The sequence below is a fragment of the Ictidomys tridecemlineatus genome, chromosome 2, assembly GCF_052094955.1.
Source record: "Ictidomys tridecemlineatus isolate mIctTri1 chromosome 2, mIctTri1.hap1, whole genome shotgun sequence".
NCBI classification, from domain to species: domain Eukaryota; kingdom Metazoa; phylum Chordata; class Mammalia; order Rodentia; family Sciuridae; genus Ictidomys; species Ictidomys tridecemlineatus.
Genome location: NC_135478.1, coordinates 18,458,606 through 18,480,566, shown reverse-complemented (window position 1 = coordinate 18,480,566; position 21,961 = coordinate 18,458,606). Strand labels below are relative to the sequence as shown.

Genomic DNA, 21,961 nt, shown 5'->3' with positions numbered 1-21,961 from the left:
ATCAGATGGGAAGCCTCAGCACCAAGAGAGATCAGGATGCTCACCCTTGGAGAGTCCTCTCTTCTGTAGACTGCTCCCATGCACTGATAAACTTTGTGCATAAACAAATATTTATCATCTAGCTGCCTTTTGGAAGTCACAAGGAATCCAGGCACAGAGGAAATGGGGGCCAAAGACATCTGTGGAGCAGAAGCCTGGGGTCCACCCCAGAGTTAGCAATTTGGAGTGCTAGAAGTGCCATTAGAAATGTTTCATGATGGTAGAGACTTTATCTCAAATGCTCACTCTCATCAATGGGTTTTGGGTGCCTAGAGCACAGCACTGAGAATGCGTGGGACATCCTGACCATTGCTGGTAATGTCTGGCATGGACTTAGGGTTGGCAGTCAGCCAACGATAATTCTATTTGAGCCCAGCTTTTTGTTTTTTAAAAAGAGGATGGGGCATGCCCAAGGTTACCCAGTTCAGTCCATCCAGAGTTGAATCTAATTCTATGCTTGATGAAAACTCCACTTCTCCCTGGCTATATCACAAATGATTTCGACCTTGGACTTTAATATCTATATCTCAGCAACTTGGACATGTTTGATGAGCCAATCATCAGAGGTTTCATTGTTGCAGACACTGTGGACGCTAAAGAAACAATAGCTGCTGAGATGTCCTGATGCTCCCTGCACCTTGACTTCTCTGTCGAGGTAAGCTGCTGGTCAGAAAGGTTCCTACCTGGAACTTGGCCTTGGAGTTGGGTGGAGCCTCTAGAATCTTTGGGGGGACGCTGGCTGGCTTATTATTCAATTGCATTCCTAAGAAAAAAGGTATCTTGTTTTTCTAAATAGATATTTCTAGAGAAGTGATAGTTCAAGGATTTTCCTTTTTTCAGTTTTTGGTCAACTGAATCATAAAATATTTTTAAAAAATGAGTAATGTTTGCATATAATACAAAATTCTGAAAATGCAAATGATCAGATAAGTTCCTCTCCTACCCTCTCCCTAGACTTTTTCTTCTTTGATACTGGGAATTGAACCCAGGGATGCTTTACCACTGAGCTATATCCCTAGTCCTTTAAAAAATTTTTATTTTGAATTAGGGTCTCACTAAGTTGCCAAGGATCTTGCTAAATTGTTGAGGCTGGTCTTAGATTTATGATCTTCCTGCCTCCTCCTAACAAGTCTCTGGGATTACAGGCGTGTGCCCAGGCTCCTGCAGACACTGAAGTTCCTCTTTCCAGAAGTGACTCATGTTGTCAGTTTCTTGTGTATTCATCCAGAGGTTTTACATAACAATTGATTAAAGTGAAAAGGCTTGGCACCTAAACTCAGGTGACTATAATGCACACCCAGTGCAGTGTGAAGTAAAATTGGGTGCCAGACTCTTCTGGTCCTGGCTGGTTAGCTTTCTCCCATGAAAAAGTGGTTCCCTTTCTGAAGATTCCACGGCAGTTTCTAAGAAAGGCCACCTTGCCTCTGACAACTGGAGCACATTGTCACAAAGCCCATCATCTCAGAAATCAGGGCCTGTTTGAGGTTGTCCCTTATGTTTAGGTGGGGCCAGGGCGCTACATCTCAGGTGTGCCATATGTGGACCCAGACTCACTTTCCCCTCTCTGTGACATGGGATCCCCAGGCTTCATGGGGCCCACATTCCCTTGAGAGGGAGTTAGGGGTCCATCTGTCATTACTTAACCATCTCTGGTTTTACCTCCACCTTCACCCAAGTGGCTTAGCTAAGAATTTCTTCCCAGCTCCTGAGAGGAGGCAGGGAGAATGTGGTCCCTGCGGCCATCCAGTCTGGGGGATGTTTGAAATGCCTGTAAGCTAGCTTTGCCATGACAGGCGCTTAGTAAGCTGCTGACTGGATTTCAGGAGGTAGAGTGTTTAGTCATGAGTCTGTATTACCAGTGGGACAGAGAGCAGGAGATGGGAGGGAGCATCCACTGGCAGAGCTACATGTTTGGGTGAAAACCACAGAATGAGATCAAGCCTGAAACTTGTAGGAAAGATGCCCTGGGTGGCAGAGTAGGGGTGTGAGAAAGAGGGTGCGGTGAGGCCAGCTGGGGAAGGAAGGGCAAGTCTGGTGCTCTGGCTCTGGAAGGAGCAGGCGTGGAGGTGTCCTGAGGGAGGAGCAGTTCTTGTCCAGGGGTACAGAAGGGAGCCTGGTATGGCGGGTTGGAGCCTATGGCCTGTGGAGCACACACAGGTATTTAACCCTGGAGTTGAGGAAGAGCACCTATGGAGCTTGGGAAAGACATTTTTGTTTCAAGGACTCCCCTATGGAGGCTACCTTGCACCCTTCTTTCTGGGTAGTGCAACTGGGTCTGGGTAGTGCAGGAAGGTCCCTATTTTGGTTACAAGGGATCCTGAAAGAGGCCAGGATGTAGGTCAGGTTAGGACCTCTGGCTGGCATAGGATTTCATGTCTTGAATTCCTCAAAACAATGACAGAGTAGATTGTATATACACATGTAGAACTGCTGGTATCAGAAGCTGAGAGAAAGGCTGGAGGGAAGAGATTCTCTGTGAGAGATTTTGGAGGGAGCACGGGCCTGACACCTTGATTCCAGAGAAATGGACCCAGATCTCTGAATGGAAGATATATTTACACACACACACACACACACACACACACACACACACACACACACACACCCTATATAGGTATATATATTTTAAATTTAAATTTTAATTCTTTGCAGTGTTGGGGACAACTCCAGGCCCTTGTGCATGGAAGGAAAGTGATCTACCACTGAGCTACATCCCCAGTCTTTTTTTAATTTTTTTGATACTGGGGATTGAACTCAGGGGCACTCGACCACCGAGTCACAGCCACAGCCCCCCCTACCTCCTTTTTTTTTTAAATTTAGAGACAGGATCTGAGTTGCTTAGTGCCTTGCCTTTGCTGAGAACTTACAATCCTGTCTCAGCCTGCTGAGCTGCTGGTATTACAGGTGTGCACCACCGTGCCCGGCTCCCTTTTTTTTTTTTTTTTTAAACAGTCTTGTGGTGGCATACTCCTGCAATTCCAGCCACTCAGGAAGTTGAGGGAGGAGGATCACAGGTTCGAGGCCAGCCTCACCAACTTAGTGAGGCCCCAGCAACTCAGGAAGACTCTGTCTCAAAACAGAAAATAAAGGGTACTGGGGATATGGCTCAGTGGTTGAGTGCCTTGGGTTCAATCCCTGGTACCAAAAATAACAATAACAAAAACTAGTCTTGTGTAGTTTTTTTTTTTTTTTGTTTTGTTTTGTTTTGTTTAAATACTAAGATGTCTTTCACTACAAGAACCTTGAAAAATTTGGCTCCATATTTTCCTTCTTGGAGACTTGAGTTTCATATTATCCCAATTATGGAAATATTTTCAGCATTTCTCACTTCATGCTTTGCTTTCAGATCATGGATGATTAGATTTGATTAGTCATGTGAGGGTAGATTCAAAAGCCAGCCAGGTGAAAGATAAGGTATTCAAAGGCAATGCAAACCACAGGCAGCTAGGACACCTCTTTTACAGCTAGCAACACCTAGCCTAGGCCACAGAACATCCATCCCTCGAGTCATGGCCTCAAAAAGTAGTGTTACCATTGTCTAGATTCAGAGCCTAAGACCTGCAAAACCACACATCCCCTCCATGAAGCCCAGAGCTGGTACTCAGTGGGGCTTCAAGTTGCCATCTCTTCAGGCCATGGGTTCACCAGTGCTGGGGCATCTGCCAACTGGGCATCTCTTAGCCTGCTTGAAGACCCCACTGGGCCCAAGGGAAGCCTATAGGCAGATAGGCCCTGTAGGAAACCACACTGGAGATGTCCCCAGGCCAGGTGCCAGGTTCTCCCTGTCCTGAGACTTTGCTGTCTCAGATGGGCACGGGTATTCTTTCTCAGATGCCTCAGGCTGAGCAGAAGCAAGGCCCTAAGCAGTAGAGCAGGTCCATCTGCTACTCTGGGCAAAGCTAGGAGAGAGACCCTATTGCCTGCACCCTGATGCTTGAGTAGGGGTCTGTTCTGGAGGTACATCATTCTGGAAAAGAGGGCCCTTCTTCTCTAACTGAAATCCATTTTTTCTGCCCCCTGGAGGTTTGTTCAAATGGTAGACATTTTTTTTTTTTGGTACTGGGACTCTAACCTCTGAGTTATATCCCCAATCCTGTTATATTTTGAGACAGGGTCTCACTAATTGCTGAGGGTCTTTAAATTGCTGAGGTTGGCCTTGAACTTGGAATCCTCCTGCCTCAGCCTACTGAGTTGCTGGGTTATAGGCATTAGCCACTAGCCTGGCTCCCCGGGTCACTTCTTTATGTCAACAAGCTAATTAATGGGGAGGATCACATGGCAGGGTTCTCTGAGGGGATGGCTTTTAATTCTGGGTCCTGACTGGGACATCCAGCCTCTCTCTCAAGGGCTACAAGTCCAAGAGCACAGGGACCCTGGCAGAGGCACATGTGCAGGTTGAATAAGGGTCACCACGTGTGTGATTCAGGGGTGCAATGCCTGCCATCCATTGTCCCCCTTTCAGGCACTTGAAGTTAACAAACCTCAATCCCAATCACTCTTGGGACACCGCAGGTGTTTGGTGACTGCCTTTTGGATGAAGAGTGACTTTTCCCTCTGCTGGAAACACTACGCAGGAGCCCACGGGTCTGGTTAGTAATCCCAGGGTGCAGCATTTGGACCTGAGGCGATACAGCCATCACAGGTGTCTGTGTGACACCTGTCTGGCATACTGGAACTGGATGAAAGCAGTGTTCCTAGAGGTGTCCTCAAGGTGACTTGAAAGGAAGGGTGCTGCCCAAGGACTTGGACTGGGATCTCCTCCTAGAAACAGTAGATTCTTCCAGAGGTTGAGCACAGAGCTTTTTATTCAAAGAGGTGAAGATTTGCACCCCACCTCCCTCCCTGAAAAACCCTGTCTCGCTTGGATGTCAGGTGTAGTGCTTTCAGTTTGGGGCTAAGCAGAACGTTACGTGTCAGTAGCCACCGTGGAAAAAAGCCACTGTGTCACTGGTGCATTGGCATTGATCAATGTGAAAGCTGACCTGGACCAAGAAAACAGGCCTTCAGCCTGGCGGTGGAAGGCCAACACCTTCCTGGTCCTTCTACACTAGAGTCCGACTGTCACCCATCTCATGGAACAAAGCTGGAGAGCTGTAAGTGAGGGTTAGGATAGAGGGGGCTTTGTGAACCGGCCCCTCTGGGCAATTCATGGCAGAGCCTGGTGGGGCATTAGGTGTAGACAGAGGATTCTCCGATGGATCCCCTCCCTCTAGGGATTGCCCAAGGATGCTGTCCAAGAACAAGACCATTCTTGGCTAGCCTTCCTTTCTCAGTGTCCTGAGGCTGTATCTCCAAACAGTGACTTTCTTCTTTACTCAACTGGGGCCACAGGTCCCTTTGGGCTGGGACTCATGCCCTTTCACCTATAGCTAGGAGGGGCGTCCTGACATGGAGACCTTACAAGGGCACGTTCTGCCTCATCTCCCCCCATCTTGGGGCCAGACTATACCAGGGAAATGGGTAGGAACAAAGGCCAAGCTAGGAGTTGGAAAGCAGGGTGTTTCTTATATCTGATGGGGATAGGGACCTTTCAGTTAGACTTTGCAGTAGCTGTTGCTTCAGAAACCACTACAATGGGGCTTCTCAGCAGAGGGCCTGCTCAGACCTTCACTAATGGCCAGGTACCCCAGGGTTTATGGGGGCTCACTACATCCAGGTTCATCCTGGCAGAACTAGTGGGTGGGGGTGTCTGTCTCCTAGATTCATCATCAGTCTGTAGGCCCAGGCCATTATCATTCTGTCTGAGAGAAAGGATAGGTACCACCTTGGGAGAACTGGCCCAAAACATAGAATTTCTGGTCATTTCTGCCCATGAGTGTTTTGGTATTAGGCTCCCTCCAGGAGGGAAAGTTAAATGACAGGTCCTGCCCATGTCTCTCCTGTGAATGGAGGAGACACGAGGCAGGGCAGCTAAAGCTATTTGGAGGAAGATTCTATTGTCTATGGAACAGAACTAAGTTTTGATGCTAATGTCAAAACCCAGGCTTACTTCCATCCTGGGCAGTTCCTGCACATGCATGCAGGGTCGTCTTTCAAGCCAAGCCTGGGGTCTTTTTTTTTTTTTTTTTTTTTTGGTGGTGATGGGGATTGAACCCAGGGCCTTGTGCATATGAGGCAAGCACTCTACCAACTGAGCTGTATCCCCAGCCCTCAAGCCTGAGGTCTTGAGAGCAGATGTGACAGCCATGCCTTTCTCTTAATTTAGGCAGAGAGTGGGGAAAATCCTTCCAGAGAGCAGCTGTAGATAGGTTCTCCTGACATCAGTACTCCACCTCAGGTCCCCAAAGCCAGCCCTGTCCTGCCCTTCCATCACTAGCCAGGAGCCAGGGCCCCAACCTTCCCAAAAGATGACAGCATCCCCCTGAAAGCCAGAAATGAGTTCTTGGGCTGCCCTGTTTGGAGCTCTCTTTGAGAGCAGTAGCTGTGAAAGCCCCCCAGATTGGAGAATGAGACCTGACATCCCTCTCTGGGCATTCTTCCTAGGCCAACTCAGAGAAGTCCCTACCTTCTTCACTGTCCCTAGTCTATCCCAACATCAAGAGAGGAAGGAGGGGGGTCACTGGGATGGTAAGACCAGGCAAGTAGCCTGGGAGAAGTGTCAGGAGGTTCTGGGAAGGACATTAACCAAAACCCCCGAACACGGTTTAGTAGCCACTTTAAGTGTTTGGTTGTCTCCCACAACACCTATTCATCTAGCACCTCAACAGAGTCCTCGTCCTTTATCTCTTCTGAATGCTCCTCTGTCGTTTGGGTGCTCTCTACATCTGACAGTGATGATACCTGCCGCACCAAGTCCTTGTCACTGGGCATCTCTGGCTGCCATGGTCTGGAGAAGGGGTTGAACCAGTTCAGGGAGAAGTCCCCGCCACAGGTGTCTTTCACCGAACTCCAGTTGGCCGTGTGCTCCCTGGGCTGATTCTTTCGTTTGAGGCGCTCGATGCCCTGGGGAGGACAGAAGAAAGAGCGTCAGCATGGTCTGAGGCTGGACTTCATGAACACTCCCAGGTCCTGGCATAGCAGAGGGACGGAGCCCAGGCCAGGGTAAAGTGGCAAATAACAGGGCATATTCCTTTGTGGCCCAGGTCACCTGGAGGCCCTCAGAGGGCTGCTGAAGTGTGGGTGGGGAGTAGTGTGGAGGAGTCCTAGCAAGCAGGGCCTGCATAGCAGCTGGCCTATGTCTGCTGCCCACTCCCCTGGCCTCCCCCTCCTTTCTTCCCAAAGGTACAGGCCAGCTGCTGGACAGGGGCCACGTGCTGAGTGGCCAAGAGCCAAGGAGTAACACCCTGGGCCTCTCCAGGCATGAGCTGGGCCACCCATCTATAAGAACCAATAAGAAAGGTAGCCTGTTTCCTGGGCCATGCCCCTCATGGTAGGAGCAGCAGGTTCTGCATGGCAATGGCTGATGGGCAAAGGTAAGAATGCAGGACACACACAGCATGCAAGGTGAAGCAGGTACCAGCATGCAGCGGGCACTGGGGGTCACCAGGGCTTTGGGGCTCAAAGTTGGCATCAGGCCTGCTCATGCAGTGGATATTCCCTGTGGCCTCTCCCAAGCTGCCCACTCACCTGCCTCTGGGTGTTGGCTGTGGCTCGGCCACCAGGCCACAGAGGATGTTGGGATAGGGAAGCCCAAAGGAGTTAAAAACACAATGAGGCCAGTTCTCCAGGCCCACAATACCCTCACAGAGGCTTTGACCCCCCCAGTGTGGTCTGCCTTCTCCATCTCTTCTGGAAGCCACAGGAGTTCGCTGTGAGTGTGGCAGACATGGGTGTGTTCCCTCACAGGACTCAAGACTACACTGGAGAGATCTTTGTACCTAGTTCTAGACTTGCTCTTCCATACAAGATCCTCAAGTAACTCACACGATCCTTTGTTTCACAGAAAGAGAACTTGAGGGTCATGTATTGTCTCAGACCGACCACAACCCACCCTAGTTCTTCTCATACCCTTTCTTCCCACCCATCTCAGTGATTTAAGTTTCTTGACTTTTGAAAAAACTGTAAGTTAAATAATCTGAGCTCAAGGTATCTCATTATGAGAAACTTTTTAATTCCCAAGGGGAAAAATAGTACCTTTACAGTAGGAAAATGTTGCAGTTACCAGCTTAACCAAATGTGAAAGTTAATGTCACCAATAAAGAAACATCATCAACATCACGTGTCACAGTGCACTGAGGTCATAACCATGGTTCAGGGATACTCTTGTATAACTTCAATCTAACCATGGGAAAATATCGGACAAATGCAAAGTGAAAGATATTCTATAGAAAGCATGGCCTACCCATCTTGAAAAAAGGTCAAAGGCTGTGACAAACCTATTCTGGAACTAGTTAGAAGTGGTGATGGCACACTACAAACACACTAAATACCATGAAATTATAAATTTTTAAATGATTACCTTATGTGAATTTCACCTTAGTTTAAAAAAGGTCAGGGTCATAAACAAAGACTGAGAAACTGTCACAAGTTGGAAGAGATTAAAGAGATAGGTAAAATGATGTTAGCTGGGTGTGGTAACACACACCTTTAATCCCAGCAACTCAGGAGGCTAAAACGGAGGATTGTTAAATTTGAGGTCAGCCTCAGTAACTTAGTGAGGCCCTAAGCAACTTAGTGAGAGCCTGGATCAAAATAAAAGCTAAAAAGGACTGGGAATGTAGCTTGGTGGTAAAGCACTCCTGGGTTCAATCCCCAGGACCTTCCCCAAAAATGTGATGTGGGATCCAGGGATAGAAAAGGACATTAGTGGGACAATAAGAGAAAAATGAATAAAGTATACAGATTAGTAAATAGTAATGTATCAGTAACCCCCCCCCCCTTTTTAAAGTGGTCAGGGTGTGCATGGGGTTATATTGCCCAGGCTGGCCTTGAGCTCCTGGGCTCTAGCAGTCCTCCTGCATCAGCCTCCTGAGTAGCTGGGACTACTGGAGTGTGCCACTATGCTCAGCTCCAGGTTTTTTTTGTATTGTGGTTGTCTAAAATGTTAGCCTGTGATGGCAATGGCAGAACGATAAATGGAAACTCTTTATACTATTCTACTTTTATGTAAGTCTGAAATTACATCACAATGAAATATTAAAACAACAAAAAAATAAGATTCCAAGTCATATTATTTCTGCGGTAACAATCTGAACACTGAATTATAATATAATAACGAAAAGTTGGAAACAATGTCCAATGATGAAGGTGAAGTAAATGAGTCTGTAAGTCAGAACACTAGGCAACCATAAAAAATGGTGTGCATACATTTTTACATGACACTGGAACATTCCTTCTGGTGTCAAGGGAAGAAAGCAAAGGTGCACATGACATTATCATGGAATCTGCAATTACCTTCAGAGTGGGATTTTAGATGATCTATTTATTTCTATAGACTTTCCCATATGTTCCAGGTTTTTTTTTTTTGGACTAGGGATTGAACTCGGGGGCACTTGACCACTGAACCACATCACCAGCCCTATTTTGTATTTTCTTTAGAGACAGGGTGTCTCACTGAGTTGCTTAGCACCTCACTTTTTTCTGAGACTGGCTTTGAACTCATGATCCTCCTATCTCAGCCTCCTAAGCCACTGGGATTACAGGTGTGCACTACTGCGTCCAACATGTTCCGGGTTTTTACCAATGAATGGGTGTTATTTTTCTAATCAGAACAAAAAGGCTATTTCAATAAATGGACCTTATAGATACAAGTCCGAGGGACTCTGAGTGGGTCATGGACTCGGGAGGCTATGATGGCCCCTCACCAGACCTCCCTAGCAAAAGCAGTGACAGCCAACTGAGGCAGCCTGTTTTGGGAATCCTGCATGTCCTTCCTGGATATCATCTGAAGTCTGTCAAAGAGAGCTGGGACAGGAGGCAGAGCATGCTACAGGAGATGCCCAGAAATGTCAGATTTGCTGTGTACATTCAGATGGTTCTCATTCAAGGCCATGGCTATCTATCAGTCCTTCCTTTACAGCCACTCTGTGAGGAGATGGCCATTAGTACTGATGCTTGGCAAATAGGGAAATAGAAGTTTGAGAGGCTGTAACAGAGTCTAAAGCTCATCCAGATGGTTTTGTAGAACTGGGACTAGAACTGGTGTCTTCTCTCTCTGCCCATTGTTTTCCCAATTGTACTGGGAAGCCTCACTCTCCATGAGCTGCTCTCAAAGTCAGAAAAGACATAGAGGAGAACAAAGCAAAGAGCACCCAGGGTTACAATTTTCCATTCATGTGGCATGCTCCCAGATGAGCACTCTTGTATTATATTCAACCTCAACAAGCTCATCAAGTATTCAAGACAGAACCCGGCCTGTGTACCCATACACAAATTCTTCAGTAATTAAGCAGACAAACGTTCAAGGAATGTCAACTTTGAGTATGGCAAGAAGAAAATATTCCAAGTGAATATGATACATAAAAAGGACCCGGGCCACTTAACTTGGAATTTTGGGTGGATTATAAAGGTGTCCTGAAGGCAGAGTTCTTAAGCTAGAGGTTTGCAGAGGAGCAGTGATAATTCAGGCTTGAGAGAACAGAAATGGCTGGCTCCTGTTAGAAGGGCAATGGCCTACACCTACACCTCTTTTGGGGATGTATGACTTGGCTGACGCATGAGCTGAGACCCGTAAAAAATTCAACAGTTCCCCAAAATGAATGTATCAGAACTGAGGCTCCAGAGGAGGTCAAGCATGTACTCTGCACAGGCTCTTTCACCCTTTCTTGGGTGAAGAAAGTCAGAACCTCACTTGGCAGCCCACATAAATATGCCTCTCCAAGTTGGTCACACAATACTATCCGTCTTTAATGGCTTCATACCCTCACCCGCTGGCCCCAACCAGGATTTAACCCAGGGGTCTCTATCACTGAGCCACATCTCCAGTCCTTTTTTATTATTTTGACTGGGTCTCCATGAGGCTGACCTCGAACTTGTAACTTTCTTGCCTTGGCTTCCTGGGAAGCTGGGATTACAGGTGTAAGCCACTGTACCTGGCCACACCTTTTAAATGTAACCCACAATTGGAAATATTTTTTGTTGCAACTCAGAATACAAACACATGTACATACACAGGTATACACACCCATAATTTTATGACTCTTATCCTACAATGTGCACTGTATTTAAAATTAAAAACAGAAACCTAACCAAAAACCATGCTGGTTAACCACTGAATTGATTACACAAGTCAGGAATGGTTGTGACCCATTGTTTGAATGCAGCTAACATTCACTAAAGCCACATCATGTACCGCACACTATCCATTTATAATCATTACTCTTAATATTTGTGTCCACCTGTGTGTTAGACTCTCATGCCCATTTTATAGCAAGAAGTGAAGCTTACGGAAATGAGTGTCCAAACTTATGTCTTGGTAGTAAGGTGTACTAGGAAGTAGCCAAGCAGGGGACTGAACCAGACTGAGGCCGGATCCCTAATGCTTGGTCACCATATCACACAACCTTGGAGAAGTTCAGGGCATCCCTTATTTCTCTGTTAGAACGTGTGCCTTCTTCCCCCAGAAGCCTTTTGGCAAATCTCTTCTATAGTCCTTGTCCTATTCCTCAGATCTGCTCCATCAGCTCCTGCCATGAGGACTGAGGGTAGAGAGGGAGCCCCGGCCCTCCCTGCTTTGCTAAGGGAACCACATAGCTCAAGTCATCAGGAACTTTCTCTCGAGGAAGAGAGTGGGAATGAAGACTTCAGTTTGAGAGCACATTGGTCAGTGGTTGGTTTCTGTTTCACTGTGAATTCATTTTATTCTTTTGAGACAGGGTCTCGCTATGTTGCCCAGTCTGAGCTCAGGTGACCCTCTGGCCTCTGCCTTCTGAGTGCTGGGGCTATAGATGTGCACCACTGAAACTGGCTCATTGTAAATTCTTTCTCTTCTATGACTCTTATGCTGCATATGTCTTTAAAAGATACAAGAAACAGTCATGTGGGTATGGAGGCCCACAGATGGGAACCAAGGCCAGGACATGTACCTGTGGCTGTGCTGGGCAAATGCCCCTGGCTGTCTCGAGTACTCACCAGCTGGCATTCCCATCTGGGGGTCCCTTGGTTCCACTCTTTCCTGGCTCCCTTCTGGGCTGGTTCTTCAGCAAAGGTGCCCTTGGCCGAGACAGCTCAACTGAGGAGATGCTTAGGAGGAGCACTGGGTGCGGCTTCCAACAGACCATTCTTGCTTTCTTGGCATTCATTTGTTGCAGGTGCCACATGTGGGCATAGGGAAGCAGGGCTCAGTGGATTCTCTGCAGGGGAGCACCTATGGCCTCAGAGATGGCACAGCCCACTATACTGAGCCTGGCCGCACATTGTGCCCACCATCAGCAGGCATCAAGGGTGATGCTAAATCAGGGGTGACGCTAAGTACCACTCTCCAGCCCCTAGTGATATCACATGCTTGAGGCCCTGGGCTTGACACCTGGCACCACCAAAACAAAAACAAAAGCCAAGTGGTTTGTTCCTTGGAGGCTGTTAAAACAGTCTACCAGGCCCTGCTTTTAGAATTCTGGTTCAGTAGATAGGTCTGGGGTAGGGCAGCTCCAACAACTTCCCAGACGACACTGATGTTGCTGGGCCAGGGACTACCAGAGAGCCTTGAGGAATTCTAGCAGAATCTTTCTTCATGTTTCTTTGATATTTAAGGGGCTCTGGATTGGGGTGCTGCTCCGTGGTAGGGCACTTGCCTAGTATGTATGAGGCTCTGGATTCCATTCCCAGCTGCAAACACAAAAGGTGGAGGGGCAGGGTTCCTTCTAAGTTGGGACCCCTCACCTCTTAGCTGGTATGCTGCAAGTTTTAAAATGAGAGAAGCTTCAAACCCACTGGCCTGGTAGGAGAGCCCAGCCTCCCAGGGAGGAGCCTGTGTGTGATGGCAGCCTTGCATAGGAGTGTAATAATGCTAGTGGGTTCACTTCAGCTGGAAGATTTCTGATTAGGTTGGTGGATACTTGACCAGAATGAACAAAAACTGGTAGTTTTTTTGCTCTTTCAAGGAGTTATTACAAAGACAAAATGGTATAACTAACAAGAGGTGTGGCATGTGCATTTCCACCCAAACATACTTTGTGTTGGCTGTCACCACCACGTCCATGCAAATATGCATCAACTCGTCTGGACTTCAGCCTTTTGTATGTTCTGTGTGTCTGACATTGACAGATAAAAGGAACCTGGGGATCACCTAACCCAACACGGCACGTCTTTTTCATTTCACTTCCCAGATCCCACGTTCCAAAAGCCTGGCTATACTGGTTCATTTTCCCATGGGGGAAGAGAGATGTCCTCTTTCATTCCATCTGAAAATACTAGGAAAGTTCAGGGGGCCCGTCTCCCTGTGAGTAAGCCAGACTGGGAACCACTTCCTATGCTGCAAGTGACACCACATTCCTAAGTCACTGCACTCAACAAAATGTCTAAAGGAAAATGAAATAGGAAAAATCCAGGCCACCTAGGGGTAAACTGAGTGCAGCATTTTATTGTGACTTGAGTGCTAGCAACAGTCACTCTATCCAGTCTAAGGGCTTGTACAAATCCAGAGATACAATCAGTTGGGATGTTTGAAAGAACCTTTCTCTCAGAGAGAGAAACTCGGTTCACTCAGGTTTAAATCATGAGCTTCTATTTTTAGAACAAAAAAAAATTCAATGCAGCACTATCTATTGCATTCCTTTGAAATTTCATGGGAAAAGCAGCAACACACGTCACTTTAAAATTGTCCTTGAAGATGGAGGATTCTGAGGACATCCAAATACGTAAAAGCTATTTCCTGAGTAAAAGTCCCTGTCCCCTAGGGGGAGAACCAGAGCTGCAGCATTGTCTCCCAAGGGACCCATTCCTTCTTAACTGCTAAGAGTCATCTAACAGCCACTCTTCTTTCATGCACCTAAATGAAATGTTAAAAAAAAAAAAACGTATATGGAGAACAAATGCTATGAACTTGATTAAAAGCAGACTTTCTAAAAAAACACTTAAGAACTGAGGCTTGTTTCTATGGCACGAATAGCACAGTAGAGGCAAGTTCAAGTTACCTGCCTTAGGGAGGGTTACAGAGTTGCTCGACTAAACAGCTCAAGGGTGCCGTCTCTCACCTGGCAACATGACACCCGAGGCCAAAGCTCCTCAAAGAACTGCACCAGAACAGCACTCACCAGAGTTCTGCAATGTTTTCCTCTGGTTGGACTTGGCTTTTGGCTGGGTGGCTCTGCTCACAAACTCCAGAGAGACTTAAGGACTTGCTAGAGCCTCAAAGAGCTCATCAACACCAAGCAGGCAATTCAGACGGCAGCCAGCCAAGAGAGACAGGCCTGGTGGGGCAGCTTGTTTGAGAGGGACCATAAATGTCCTTTCAATAGAAATCTTTAAGTAAAAAACCTTCATTCAAGAGAGGGCACACTTAAACCACCACTCCAGCAGAGAAACCTCAGCAGCTATGGGCGATCTACCCTCCTCTGTGGGTAACATGGGAGAGAGGAAAGCTAAATCAGAGCAGGTTTTGGAAAAGTTTTATTGCATTGTTTCCATGTGGAAGCACTGACAGAATTAAAAGAGGCAGCATGTTCCACTGACTTTTCTGAAAAATCACATGGCTAGATTAACTTTCTCCCTACCCAGGCCTAGACTGAATAAATCTTATCCCCCGCCCCCACCCCAAGCAAAAGCTAAAAAGGGAGATTTGTGACAATCGCTTAAAAAACAAATCAGTGTGTAGGAATTCACAGATGGTCAGGATTCAGATTGGTTATTTTTGTGTCTGAGGGCACTCCCTATCTCCTCACCTCTCCCCACCACTCTTGGTCCTTCCTCTAGCTTGTCACCACCTCTTTCAAATGAGACCCAGTGGGGAAGTGCCTCCCATGGGAAGGCTGGCCTTCCTCAGTGCAGCAGGGCCAGGTGCCCCTGCTCAGTCCAGTGAGCGGACATTCTTCTGTCAACTTTAAAAATGTTGTCCCAGATCATGGTTAGCCCCATGCCAGGACAACAGTCTCCTAGGTTAAAATAAGACATGGGTACGCACACATTCCATGGCTCTTAAATAGCAGAAAGTGGACCCATGTTAGAGATTTACAAAATGAGAAGGGCTTGACGGTGGGGCACATGTGTTCCACCCAGAATCAACACTGCTTAATTGACATCTCGCCAGGGAAGGGAGGGAGATGGGGCGGTCAGGGAGGAAGTAGTTGTGACAAAGTTGTAACATAGTAGCTTGCCTGAAACTGCATGGCCCCCCACCCCTTTGATTGTACAGGGCATTTTGAAATGGAAAAACTCCTTTCCTTCATTTTCTTCTGAAATCATCAGAGGGATAAAACTGCTGATTTAGAATACAAATTAGACCCCTTCAACTCTCTCCCCTTCCCCACCAAAATTATTCTACACACCCCAGGCCCATAAAGTACAAGGCAGAATAACTTGATTTTGTGAATGAGGAGGCAAACCGTGTCCACTTTGGGGAGGAGGCTGCTGAGCCACCAGCCCTTCTGAAGGCTCCAGCCCTGATCCTGCCCTTCTCAGGCCTCAAGGGGCAAATATCCATCTTCAGTGAGTTTTAAGTCCCATGGGCTCCTGCCACTGCCTCCTGGGCAGTGGGAGGCCAGGGCCCTCCTGGCTTTCCTACCAGGCCAGTCCATCCACGCACAGCGTCACGTCTCACTCAATTAGTAGAAGTGGACACGGCCTGGAGACAGCACCCTCCACGTTAGTCATGCCAGACAGATAGCAGAGAGGAAACCAGAGGCCAGAGAAGTGATTTTTAAAAGGAAAAAGAAGAGCAGCTTCGGTCATCAAAAAATCAAAAAGGATGATTTTTAAAAAATAAAACATGGGGACTTTTTTTTTCTCTGCAATGTTCAGCCATTTTACTTGAGACATAAAAAAAGTTTTAGAGTAGTTGATTTGCTTTTCGGTCTAAACATTCATGAGAACAGATCGGACGATAGTGCTGTGATGTGGTTTGTGTCTGAGTGGCAATGCTGGTCAGGGGTCCTTCAGACCACATACTGGTACGGGTCTGCCTTCCCTTGATCTGGCGTGGCAAAGGGGCTGGCCCAGCCTAGAGAGAAGGGGTGGCCAAAAACTGCTTTCATGTTCATCCATTTTGTTTTTTTAGCCCATCTTCTCTCTTCCTTTTTCAATTGTTCTATTCCCTGAAAACAAGAACAATCATACTTTCAGTCAAGCACTTTATTGCTGTAGTTTTGGGGAGGGACATCCATTAGCTTGAGATGACTGGAGTAAATGCTTCCTTTTTAAAGCAATATATAGCTATCTACATGTTGCATTTTTCTTCTCTGTCCCTCATAAGAAGTGTCACACATACAAAAAAAAAAAAGCTTTTTTTGGTGGGCACATATTTATAAGTCCCTCAGAGAAGGAAGGGAACATGAGCGCAGCCAGGAGACACCTAAGCTGTTGTCCTAACTGTGCCAATCCAGCATATTGTAGGTTGGGAACATTCACCAGACCTGGTCCTTCCTGGGCTCTAGAGAGGAGCTTGTGGCCTGTGCTGGGTGCACATGGGACTGCAGTGCAGGCTTTGGTGGGGGAAGCCTCAGAACTGAGTGGGACCTTGAAGTCATGAGAATTAGCAGTGGCTGCTAAATTGGGATAGATTCATGGGAAGTTTGAAGCTACTATGACCACTTTGCAGACAAAAAAAAAAAAAAAAAAAAAGCAACAAATCAAATGACTGCTCTGGCGCTGAGTCTCACCAGCCTGTGGGGATCCAGAAGCAGTTGGCTCAGCGGGGCTGGCGAGACACAAACCAAGAAGATAGAGCAGAAGTGAGAGGCCGTGGGTGAGGGAAGAAGTCACCAGAGGAAGAAGGAAAGGGATTAGTATAGGTCAGCCTCAGTCATGGTGAAGGTCTTCCATGTGCTCCTTTGGGGCAGAAGCGTGGGGGAGGCCAATGTGGCAATGTCACACAGCCTGTGCCACTTCCCTTGCTATATTTCACTGGAAAAAATGGGGACTAGGAGGAAACTTCCCCTTTTCCCTTCTTTAGATGGAGTTGGTCAGCTGCCAACAGAGCTGGACAAAGGGCAAGGCTTGAGTATGGGCCCCTGTGCAGAGGCACAGGAGAGATGCTGCCTGGCAGGAGCTCAGCCAGAGCTGTCTGCTGTGGTCTCTGGTGGGATGGGGGCTGGGACAGTCCAGTCTGAGTCTTCACAGCCAAGGGACCTGGGAAGGACCTTGGTGAAGGGGAAGATACCCTTTTCCATGAGGTGCAGGCCCTTTGTTCCTTTCTCTTTAGCTTTCCAACATATCCCCTTAGGAATAGCCTTGATGGGGAAGAACAACTAGGACCAGGCCAGGAATGTTTTCCTTCTGACCCTCCAACAGCATCCTGAAAGTGGGCAGAGCCTGATAGTCACCTTTGGGTTCCCTGCAGCTTTTACACAGAGAAGCTGGTCACTTTACTGTTTGGCTACATAGCTGGATCTATACATTGGCTACTATTTTACAGAAACTCTTTTGCAATGACATTTCTTTATTTTGTACTGGAGATTAAATCAGGGAACTTTACCATTGAGCCACATTCCCAGCCCTTTTCATTTTTTATTTTAAGACAGGGTCTCACAAATTCCTTAGGACCTTGCTAAATTGCTGTGGCTGGCCTCAAACTCGCATCCTCCTACCTCAGCCTCCCAAGTCACTGGGATTACAGGCGCGCACTATTGTGCCCAGAAATGACATTATTTCTTATAAATGAAAAAGAGTTGCTGAAAGTCCCATGATCCTTCTAAAACATTGGGAACCCCACCCCTCAGATCCACACTATGGTGCTTTGACAGTGGGTAGTACTGACCCTTCTCTGCTGACTGCTTTTCTATGCCTATAAGGCAGAGAAACCCACAGCAATGGGAAGGACTCTATCTTCCTAAGAGCCCCACTCACACACTGGTTACCCAACAGTCCACAGCCTCCAGACCACTGTTGAAAATGTCCACTGGGGGAGCTTGGGAAGCCAGGAGTAATACCTGGAAAAACTTGAGACCTCCTGACTCTGCTCCTCATGCCCAGAGCAAAGTGCTGCCCTCTCTTCTTGGAGTCCTTTATCTGGACCCCCAAACCAGAAAAGAAAGAAATGCCACCTCAAGGACACTGGACACCTGAAGAAGCACGAGATGGCAGTAGGGCACCAGGGGAGTAGGCTCCAGTCTGGCCCAGCCAGCAACTTCAACAGGCCCCAAAAGGGAGTAGTAGGTAGGATGGCAAGGAGTGGGGGGATGGGAGGCCATGGCTGAGTGCCAGGGCTGGGCCAAGCACCGACGATTCAAATGCCAGCAGGAGCTTCTGGAGATTCAAGGCAGGTGTCTTCTGAATGCCCTCAGGACCTGGTCATGACATCTCCTCTGGGAAGCTAACCTTGTCTATTCCAGCTGGTTTAGGCCAATAACTTGTGGATCACCCTATCTCTAAACCTCTGGCCTCCAGATGGGAAACATGTCCCCAGTGCCTAGCAGAGTGCCCAACACAGCAGTGCGTACAAAGAACCAGGAGGTAGGTTATGAAAGGGACTGTGGTACAGGCAACCTTCTAGCCACGGCTGCTAGTCCCGTTCCTGGTGTGATCTGCTGTACCTGCCCAAGGCTAGAGGGTTTGTGCATGCAATAAGACAATCTGTGTCACTGCAAACAAAGGAATTGTACCCTGCACACCGGGGCCTAGCTACTGGGCTCTCAGGTCTGGCCTGTGAGCAGCCCTTCCAGTACCTGCCTGGGGTCCTTCCCAGCCCCAGATGAAGAGGTGGAGGGCAGAGCTGCCCACTTACCGTCTCATCCGTGCAGATGGAGTGCACTTGGGTCCCAAACATCACTGACGTGAAAATGAGGAAGAGCAGCGCCTCAAAGCACAGCAGGATGAGGAGGATCACCGTGGTGGGCGGTGAGAAGGAGCTGCACTCTGAAACAGAGAAGGACATGCAGGCTCGGGGCTGCCACCTGCTGCTGCCCAGCTCCCTAAGGCACCTGGATTCCTGCTCTGCCTACGCTGCAGGACTCTTAGGGGTCCCAAGTCTCTGACCTCCAGGCATGGCAGGTACTGTCCTATCCTACAGCCGGCTACCCCTCACCCTCTTAGGGAAGCCCTCCTCAAGAGGCTCTGGCTGGGGCTTCCCTTTTCCTAACAAGAATCAGCCCCTGCTCCCTGTCCTTGGGTCTAAGCAGACAGCCTGGCACATGGAAGACCCAGGAAGGACCATGAACTACAGTAGGACAACCTCATTACAGCATGGGGGCCTCTCCTTCCTCAGAGAGCACAACGCAAGGGCTCAGGTGCAGAGGTCCCTCTAGTCCTGATTTGGCCAGGGGATCCTGGGCAATCCTGTACAAGGTGCTGCCTCTTTTTGTACCTCCATCAGACCACAGAGAGAAAAGGGGAGGTCTGAAGCATCTGGATTTGAAGCTTGGGAGGGTAGACTAAGCGCAGGGCTCAGCTCTGACCACAGTGTGAGGCGACGCCCTTTCTTCCAGGACATCTGCCTCACTGAGATCATCAGCCCCAAAGGCTGGGGAATTAACTAAAGAGAAAATGGCCTAAGGCAAGCACTTTCACTATACTGGCCACTATAAGGCCACCCTGACCCGGGGCAAGGCCCTGTCCTATCCAGGATTCACTGTAAAGCAGCAGTGTCTGACTAGAGGCCTGTTTGCTCCTGTGTGGCAAAATCTTTTGTCTGAACAAAGTCTAAATAAGAAAAGAAATGTTGGAAGAGAACAGAGGTGCTGTTGAGATGGTAGAGGTGAGTAGGGTGGACCACACCTGGGACATGCCTGGCCCAGGCCACGGCACTGGCAGTGTAGTCGAGGCCTCCTGGGAGCACTCATTCCCTGAGGACCCTTGCTGAGTGCAGCTGCCTGGGCAGCTCAGGCCTGCTTCCCTGGCTGGAGAGGTTGAAAGACAGTTTGGCTTCACTGGCTCTGAGGATTTAGGGAGTAAGTGATTCTCTGAGTTGCCCTGCTGGTGGCCTCGCAGGAACATCAAGAGTAGTAAGGGAGGTTGCAAGGGCTTAGAAAGATACCAAAGTCTGTGGGGAGGCAGGTAAAGGGACAACTCATCTTTTACCTTCCTTCCCTTAGGTTTCCCTGGGAACTTAATACCCCAAGATATTTTTTTTTCTTGGTTCCTTGCTGGGCAGGGCTTGGTCAAGGTAGCCCATCAGCCTGCTGGGCTGGCTCTGGGTGGCCATAAACATGGCAGCTGCCTGCCGGGCCATCTGCTGGGCAGGATATTAGGAAGAAATTAATAGGGCTTTGAAGTTAGGCAGACATGCTGGAGTTTGAACCCCTGGCTGTGAGCTCTAACTAATAACCTCATAATTAATAATTAATAATCTGCTGCAACCCATCTTGCGTTGTGGAATTGTCTTTTTCTTTTGGTACTTGCTTGGTATCTGCCTTTCCCACTATACCTCAAGCTTCATGAAGCTGAGGACTTTGCTCACTACTACATAACCAGGTTGGAACAGTATCTAACAACAAGAGAATCTGGGAAAGAGGGTTGGGCTTTTCCCTTCTGTACCAGGATACAATTAAGAATTCATAAGAAGCCAGGCATGGTGGTGCACACCGGTAATCCCAGTGGCTCAGGATGCTGAAACAAGAGGATTGTGAGTTCAAAGTCAGCCTCAGCAAAAGCAAGGCTCTAAGCAACTCAGTGAGACCCTGTCTCTAAGTTAAAAAAAAAAAAAAAAAAAAAAAAAAAGGCTGGGGATGTGGCTCAGTGGTTGAGTGCCCTAAGGTTCAATCCCTGGTACTCCCCGCAAGACCCCTGCAAAAGAAAGAATTCATGAGAGGACATCTGTATAGCACAGCCTTAGCCTGACATAAGGTCAGAGGGTGCTCACTGGTTGGAGGTATCTTGCCTCTGCCTCACCTAACTCGGCTGCCTTGGAGCTGTAGGCAAAGCCTGTGGCAGGGCTTAATCTCCCTCCCTGCAAAGCAGCAAGCACCCTTCCCTTATTGAGCTGGGCCCTGGGGATTACAAATGGAGCCTGGGCAGGCACAATCCAGATTCAGGGGATGTGAAACTACCTCCCTATTCTTCTTTAAACATTAACTCAAAGCACCTCAATCTGGGGGACAGTCCCCATGCCCTCTTAATATAAGCTCCTATGGCCCCACCAGCTCAACCGGGGCCAAGCAATGATGGCATTAACTGTCATACACAGGCAACTTTCAGGTATCCATTACGGGGACTGTCCTGTGCCTTACTAGCCTTGCTCGTCTAGGAACTGGTGCCTCAAGTCCACTCCGTCAGCAATTTTGAGCAAAGACAAGCAGTGTCAGGGAAGACCCTGGAGTAGCCAGATAAGGTGGAAACCCTTGCTCCAGATCAAGGATTGAACAGCAGGCCCTCTTCTTGGCTAAATGATCTTAGAACTTGTTCAACCTCTGTGAGCCCCAGTTTTTGTCATTTGCAAAGTGAGGAGTACTCTTCTACCCTGCAGGCTTGTTGTAAGACCGAAGCGAGGTACTGCTCAACAAGCCTTTTGTGTGATGTCTGTCTCCTCGTAGACATTAATAAAACCATTTCAAAGGCATTCCACCTCACTGACAGTCTCTGTTACTGCCTACAGTTACCCTGATGACAGGTGGGAGGTGTTAATAAAACGTGGAGCTGACCTGCATCCCCAGGGTGTGGCAGAATGAGGGTACTTCAGGAAGCTCACCAAGCGATTGGGAACTTGCTGAAGACTTACTCTCTGCTAGGATCTGCAGATGCCCACTCTTCCCCACCCTTCCCCATGCCTCCTTCTCATTAGTGTGGTCTCCTTCTTTCCCTAGGCTTATGCCAGAAGTATGGCAAGTCAGCCCATGCAGGAAAGGCAATTGCTCTGAAGATGATAAAGTGAAAAAGGGCACCCACCAAGGAAAAACAGTAGAAATATGATGTTCCCTGCTCAAGACTGCCTCAGATTTTGAGTGTGAAAGCTCTAGCCCAG

General features: G+C 48.0%; 1 protein-coding gene across 7 annotated transcripts in view; it reads right to left on the bottom strand.

Moving 5' to 3' along the window:
• Positions 1–4,826: 4,826 nt before the first annotated feature.
• Zdhhc3 (zDHHC palmitoyltransferase 3) overlaps positions 4,827–21,961 on the bottom strand; it is a 53,865-nt gene continuing 36,730 nt past the window's right edge. For 5 of the 7 annotated variants that reach the window (XM_078037989.1, XM_040290069.2, XM_040290071.2 and 2 more), the window contains 2 exons: positions 18,791–18,921; positions 4,827–6,981 (listed from right to left, as the gene is read on the bottom strand). In XM_078037989.1, the coding sequence (XP_077894115.1) occupies positions 6,724–6,981; positions 18,791–18,921 (389 nt within the window). In that variant the 3' untranslated portion in view covers positions 4,827–6,723. Of the gene's footprint in view, positions 6,982–14,505; positions 16,164–18,790; positions 18,922–21,961 lie in introns of those variants that run through there. The other 2 variants (XM_040290072.2, XM_005337902.4) reach the window with 1 other exon arrangement.